Raw genomic sequence first — 7,563 nt, 5'->3', positions numbered from 1 at the left:
CTGTAGTGATATTACTGTAGTGATATTACTGTACAGTGATATTACTGTATATTTATTATATAAATACTAAAATAAACTACTACTTACTACTACTACCGGGACTACTTGCACAACTATTCCCTACTTTGTGGTTTTTCACTGATTGCGGGGACAGTATTGTTTGTATTTTAAATGAAACAGTGAAGCATTTGTAAATGCAGAACAGCTAAATGAACGGAAGTGGAGCACAAAATAAAAGACAAACACAAAAAGTTGAAGGACAGATTTAAAGGACAACGCTAAGTTTTGACAGATACAACAGCGGGAGGAAGTAAATGATTGGTTTATAAAGTACCAGAGGGATGGAGGGTTGGTGGGCAGAGGACAGGCAATCATGGGAGGCTGGTGGCTCGGCCCTTAATGGCCAGGACCCGACGAGGAAGACACGGGGTCAAGCCTGGCACATAGTTCCACAGTTTCACCCTGCAGTCACTGATGTCCACGGGAAAAGGAGGTGGAGGGAAAAAGACCAACAGGAAGGCAAAGGTAAGAGAAACGAGACAAAGTTTCAGAGTCCAAAAGGAGGAAATATTTTCCCACAGAAAGATTATGAGAAAGAGCAGGAGACGAGTGCACAGAAACAACAGCAAGGAAACGGCATGAGAGTACGTTAACGAGCTTCAGCGAAGCGCTACACGAGGAGGAGTAAGAAATTGAAATAGTCCAAGCAATTAAACAAAAACTTGACAAGAATCATCTTTATGTCATGCAGCTATAAATACAGGCTGCTGCGTGACATTTTCTCAGCAAATGAGACAAAATGTATTTCAATACAGAATAACTTGATTTCATAGAAAGAAATCCTTTCTTGTAAAGGACGGTTCATTTTATCTTATCTTATCTTATCTTATCTCAACTTTACCAGTATGAAATAATGGAAATGACATTAACAACTTAGTAAAAACTCTAACTTCTATAATATTCAGATAGGAACAGTGTTGTATTGAGTTCCGTTTACTTCAGAAGTTGAAACCTGGCTCTGGAAATGTCCCACATAAATTAAATGGTAAATGGACTGTACTTATGTAGCACCTTTCTATCTGATCAAGACACTCAAAGCTCTTTACAATCTGTGCTCTCATGTACCCATCCATACAGCACTCTACTGGATCTCTACAAAGAATAATCAGAGCTTTATCACATTCATACACCGATGGGACACACATCAGAGGCAATGAGGGGTTCAGTGTCTTAAGGGACACCTTGACATGTGACTGCTGGTGGAATCGAACCACCAACTCTTGCACTGGAGGACGACTGCTCTAACCACTCAGCCACAGCCGCCCAAGCTGAAAGTCATAACCCCTGTAGGATTTACTAAATGTTGTCAATAACCAGGCTAACTAATAACAATTCAAGCCAACAACAATGTAGCAACAAGTTTTCTAATAGAGGTTTGAACTGAATTTGTAAGATACAAACTGACAAACGTGCAAACAAACATTCTACTACTGCAGCTACCACAGCTTTTCATGAACGTGCAGCCGTATTAGTTTGAGATGAGGACACGCGAGGAAGCTCTGACTGACTTGGGACTTAGACGGTCTGACTTTCGAGTACGTGTCATTCTAAACGCTGTCCACTCAGAAACCACTTGGTTCTAAAACCATTTTACTCGTTGCTCTCTAATCAGCGCAAATGTAAAACCAAAATAAATCAATAAAATGCTGTTTAGGGTAACTTTCCTAACTTACAGAACAGACGCAAGATGAAATGTTAGCTTATATGTGGTGGACAGGTGTAGGCCTTTACTTCATTAAACTTACCTGGATGCAGTGAAGATCTGTCTGGAGTTGGTGCATATGGCATTAATGGGGCTATCGTGACCTCTGACCTCTCCTATAGGTGTGAAGTTCTCCACGTTCCACACTTTGAGCATGCCGCCCCGACAGGCGCTCAGCAGCATGGGCCGGCCAGGGACGTAGGCCAGAGCGCACACCCAGTCCTTGTGAGCGTTGGGGATTTGCTGAGAAAAGCCAAAGCAGACGGAGAAACACGTCAAAGAGACGAAGAAAAGATCTGCCGCTGCCTTCCGCACATAAAATAATAATCCGGCTGCATGTGCGCGTTATCTGGGTTACTGCAACCTTTAAATAGCAACGGATAAACATACATGTTTTATTTTTAATGAACAGATATTATCATGAGGATAGCAGCTTATTCCTAGAGCGGAAAGTGCACTTTGTCGTTGCTAGGCAACATAAAAGTACAAGTTTTTTATCTCGACTGTTTTCAGATTCAGCGCCATAGTTATTCTTAGATCGAGCATCTATGTGCTGCGTTTTACAATGGCTTGAAAAGGACATTAGAAACTGAGCACGGCTGGTTTTATGTGAACCAGTCGTGTACGCATGAAGCTCATGAGGCAACAAAAGATGGGGGCCGATGAGGACTGTGGCCAATGTTTATTTGTAGGAATAAAAAGGGTCCACGTTTTACTCATCGTAAATTGAAGAGCGTAACCTAAACCCCAGAAGTAAATCCAATATGATGTAAAAATTTATTAATACATTTTAAACTTACTATTTCACTTTTATATTTAAAGGATAGTGACAAGAAAACACTTAAAAGCCAGAAGCAGTGAAGCTCACGGCTATTTATTTATATGTAGGACTAGCGTGAAGTCTTAAAGATTTATTTGATTCAAATAATAAAACAATTTATGGAGGTTGTTTGTGGGTAAATCTAACCTTCAAATCTTCATTTTTATTCCTACAGAGCCGCTTCAACCCCCTTTTTTTGTTGTTGTGTGTTGGAGAAAAGCACAAAGTTGACTGGAAATCACATCTTTTCAAACTCATTTTCATTAATTAAAACGGAAACTTCACAAAGGAGGAAACCGTCTTTGATAAATCCCTGGCGAGGGTTTAAGACGCCGCAACACAGTCAGCTCACCTGTCGTCGTTTTATTACAGAGGCAACATTCAAAGAGCAATTCAGATTTTATGAAGGGCTTTATGAAACTTTTATGGCTCCTGCAGTTTGAGTTTTCCTGTTGATTTATAGCTCAGTTCATCTCAGCCAACAGGGCTCCACGTTGATTCATCTGAGCTGTGAAACAAACAGGAAGACACATTTCACTCAACGATATTTATACACTTTTATCTTCCTATTCAGTAATTGCTGTTGCCACTTCCACTCATCATTTTTTTTTAGATTTCCTTTAATTCTAAAGAAAACAGTAAAGGTTTTTATTGTTCAGATTTAGTTAATTGTTGCCCTTAATAACCTACACACATTTTTCCACATTAGCATCTGACAGTTTTATGAATTTGAAAAACAAAAAAGCCAAAACACTATTTAGATAAGTGGATGATCAATTTCACTTTATACCGTATTTTACGCCGTAACCGTCGCTCCGCACTATGAGTCGCATCAGTCCATATTTGTCTACTAAAGCAGAAAAATCCATAAATATGTCATGTCGCCGTATAAGTCGCATCTATTATGCGCCACTGCTGACAATCAGGAAATGTGGGCCGGTGTTGTGCCACAAATCAATAGGCAGCCAAATGGCGTGCACAACAAGACTTTAACATGACATTAACAAGATGAACACCTGAAAACAATTATTTGTTTGCTCGAACTTATAATAAATGTGTGTTTCAGTCCAACGTTTGCTTAATGAATGCACTTTGACGGTCAAATCAGCTGCATTTCAAAAGCCGATACGCAGCAAACATTCAAGCACACATGGATGCAGTGTTTTATTTTAATATAATCTATCAAATGAAACTAGCATTCCTTGAAGAAATGTTTATCACCCACTGCCTCGAGTGTCAAAACCTTAAAGATCTTGCTCAGTCTGGTTGCACTAAAACCAGTCCAGTGGTTCATGACATATTTTGATAACAGACAAAAACATATACAGGAAATTATTGTGCATTTCACGGCAGCAGGAGACAACATCATCATAAAAAGATAAGAATGCGCCCATGGACATTTGCTACCTTTTTTTTTTTTTTTTTACATGTACTCGGGTTATAATTTGAATATTCAAATCAAATAATCAAATTGAAACATTCAAAGATTTTAATCTGTTTTTATATGAGCATCTTTTTATTCAGGATTATTATTGTCATTTTAATCACTGCTGTTTTTTATACATTAAGAAGCAAACCTATTTTAAAAATAAAAAGAAACGGACACAACGTTAAGGTTAATTAGCTCTCATGAACTCTCCAACAGCATTTGAATTGTCACAGTATCAAAAGCTTCAGACGGATTATCTTTCCTGTGAACGGACCTGTGGCTGCTGGTCATGCGATGCTGAGCTCAATTTTAAGGCTGAAAAGCAAATCTAGTTCCCTCATGGTTGTCAGTTTCAATTGCCATCAAATCACTCTCCTCATGTACTAAGCAGAGACATGCATTTTCTACTGACCTACTTTCCATTTTAGCATCATAATGTGCATACTTAAAACAGTGGAAAATGTGTAATTACTAAAATTCCCAGTCAGTCAGATTTGTAACTCAACGAGTGTTATTGAAAGAATATTCAGGTTGATGCATGTGGACATAGACGAGAGATTTTTGCTTGATTTTGCAGCGACTGATTTTGGCAAAACCTGCAAAAATAAAAAAAAACTTGAGTTTTTTAAGAAATCGATAACTCAGCCATACTTCAGAGTGCTGATATTGATGATAAAGTAAATGCCAGACGTGTTAAAGCAATTGTTGCCTTTGGTAAACTGAAGAATGTTTGGATCAGAAGAGGCATCACCCAAATAAATCAAAATCAAGGTCTAGGGGGCCGTAGTTCTTCTGACCACCCTCCTGTGTGGCATGTGACTCATGGACAGTCTACTAATGTCATGCAAGGAAGCCAGTCCACTTTCACACCTGCCTTAGAAAACTCCTTGGCATTAAATGGCAAGACAAGATCCCAGACACTGAGGTCCTCACACGTGTTAGCGTCTACACCATCGTGAAGCAGTCACAACTTTGCTGAACGGCAAGGGAAACGCTCCCCAGGAGACCAGAAAAAGCATTTTAAAGACGGGCTAAAAGCTTCAGCATCTGCACTGATACCTGTGAACAGACTGTGCAAGACAGAGGGAAATGACAAACATCTGTTCACAAGGGAGTAAAAAACTGACGCAAACAGGACAGATGCAGCTGAGCGGCGCAGTCGGGCAGTGAAGACCAGTGCAAACAAACTCACGTCAGCAGCTCCCGTTCCCTGTCCGTACTGCCACAGAACATTCCCAGCACAAACTGGCTCGACCAGCCACAGAGATCAACCCCAACCGCAGGATGACAAGTTGTCCTCATCGCTTCCGACGGACAAACACCATAACACACTTCGGAGCCAAATACACAGATACCGTACTTTTTGTTGTATAAATCGTGTTTTGTGCATAATTTACATGCCCTGCAACTTATAGGCAGAAGCAACGTAGTTATGGATTTCCCCCGTATTTATGAACCAATTTCTGGCTGAGATACGACCGTTTTCATTCATTCTGACTGAAAATACTGAACACTACCATTTTCAGCCACTAGATGGTAGCAGAGTAGTAAGGCATGCCATTGTATCATGTAATGGAGTTAAACTCAAAGCAGTCTGCTCCTCAGATAAATAATGTTAAATTATTATTTTTAAATATGAATGTTTCTGTTAGCTTATTCTATACATGAATATTTTTGTTCAGTGCCCTGAGACGACTTCTGTTGTGACTTGGCGCTTTATGAATAAACTGAATTGAATTAATATGTAAAAGTGGTTGATAATGACAAAATCGACTTGCCATAGACTGTCACCATCTTCTGCGCGTTCATGTTTCCGCGTATCTGCTTTTGAAATGAAGCTGATTCGACCGTCAAAGTAAATTTATGAAGCAAATGTTAGTCTGAGACACACCTTTACTATAATTTTGAGCAAACAAATAATTGTTTTTAAGTGTTAATCTTGTTAAATTCTTATTTTTAAATTTTTTTTTCTTCTCTGTTTTCCAGTGAAGACTTATAGGGCGGTGCGACGTGTCCGCCGGACAATACGGTATACTAAAGTGTCATCAATCAATCAATCAATCAAACTTTATTTATAGAGCCCTTTCCAGCAGCCAAAAGGTGCACAAAGTGCTGCACAGTACAGAAGTTAAAAACAAACAAGAATAAAAAAGATAAAAATAAAAAATCAGTCAGTTAAAAACAAAAACAATCAGGTCACAACATTATGAACCATCACAAACGGTTCCCATGTTAGTGACTTGAAATTAGGTGATTCTTGTAAAGCACAAATCAATTTTTCAGGCCTGGAAAAGTGGAAGAACAAAACGCAACAGGCACCGCCAACAACACCGTTACACCTTCTTTGCAACACCTCAACAGGAACAACAGTTACATAAGCTCTTCAATGAGCTGGCAAAAATATATCCACAATTAAAATTGTTTTAGGAAACTATATAAAGATAAGCACCATGCCGAAAACGACTAAACTACAGTGCACAGTAATTATAAGCATATTGCTTCACATGTCCCTCAAGGACAAACAGAAGTGAGGTTGAATTTTATTGTGGTGGTCAGAGCACAGTCCCCCCCAGCTTTAATCTGGAGGAGTTTTGAGTCTACTGTAATATATTCTATTACACCCAAAGCCACAATTTGCTCCCATTACATAATTATACGGAGACCACTGAGCTGGAGAAACTGTAAAATAGATCATGCTGGCTGCTCCACAAATGTGGTTAAGGTCAGATGCCGCAGTCCACAGCAAAGACTGAGCTGATTTAATTCCAGCTTTGAAAAGAGATAATTACGTCCCGTGTTCTCGTTTTGTCTGTTCCGATAAACAAATGCCGAACAGAAGTTATGCAAAACAAGCTGAGAAAGTACCGGGAATGTAAATGAGTGAGCTGCGAACGCCCACGAGCCGGATTATTATGTATTATTAACATATGCAGGCAAACGAGGATGTACGGGACACAGCGCAGTACACAACACAATGAGTTTCTTCACAGGTACCTGCAACTGAGGTGAGACTGGGCTCCAACGATCTGCTGCTTCCTGTCACAATACACATGACAACACACAGCGGAGTCCCTCCACAGCGCAGGCACTCTGGGTAAAGAAGGCACGGAGGAGCGCTCAGGTGGCAGGAAGCTGCACACCAGCAGAGCAGACAAGCAGCAGCACCTTTCCTTGTCATCACTGAGCCAGTTTTAGATCAGGAGGAAAACACCACCTCCACCAGTGTCAGCAAAGAGAGCGTGTGTATGACCTAGACTGCAATCTGCAACATCTGGATTTAAGACAGATCCTGGTTGAGCAACGCTCAAGAAAATACCAGGTGTTCCTCTCGTCTCTCATTCAGTTACCTTTTTCACAATAAGACTAACCGGTAGTTGGTCTGACAGAATTTTAGCTTCGTCTGGTTTATTGATTATTTAACAAGGGCTGTTCTGACAAACCAATCAGAAGCAGGAGTCGTAAACCACCGTGCAGCAGCTTAAAGTATTATATATATATATATATATATATTTAATATAAGCAAAAGAGGCTGAAAGATTTTAAAAAATTCAA

At 39.8% G+C, this 7,563-nt stretch overlaps 1 protein-coding gene across 1 annotated transcript in view; it reads right to left on the bottom strand.

Annotated features, from left to right (window-relative positions):
* LOC119412121 (kinesin-like protein KIF21B) overlaps positions 1-7,563 on the bottom strand; it is a 34,998-nt gene that overhangs the window by 8,346 nt on the left and 19,089 nt on the right. Inside the window, exon 18 of the mRNA XM_037679096.1 lies at positions 1,806-2,005. Coding sequence (XP_037535024.1) covers positions 1,806-2,005 — 200 coding nt within the window. The remainder of the gene's footprint in view (positions 1-1,805; positions 2,006-7,563) is intronic.

Source organism: Nematolebias whitei, chromosome 7 (genome assembly GCF_014905685.2).
Source record: "Nematolebias whitei isolate Nwh7 chromosome 7, NemWhi1, whole genome shotgun sequence".
Classification (NCBI taxonomy): Eukaryota; Metazoa; Chordata; class Actinopteri; order Cyprinodontiformes; family Rivulidae; genus Nematolebias; species Nematolebias whitei.
Note: the sequence above shows the minus strand (reverse complement) of the source record. Positions and strands in the feature narration are given on the sequence as shown.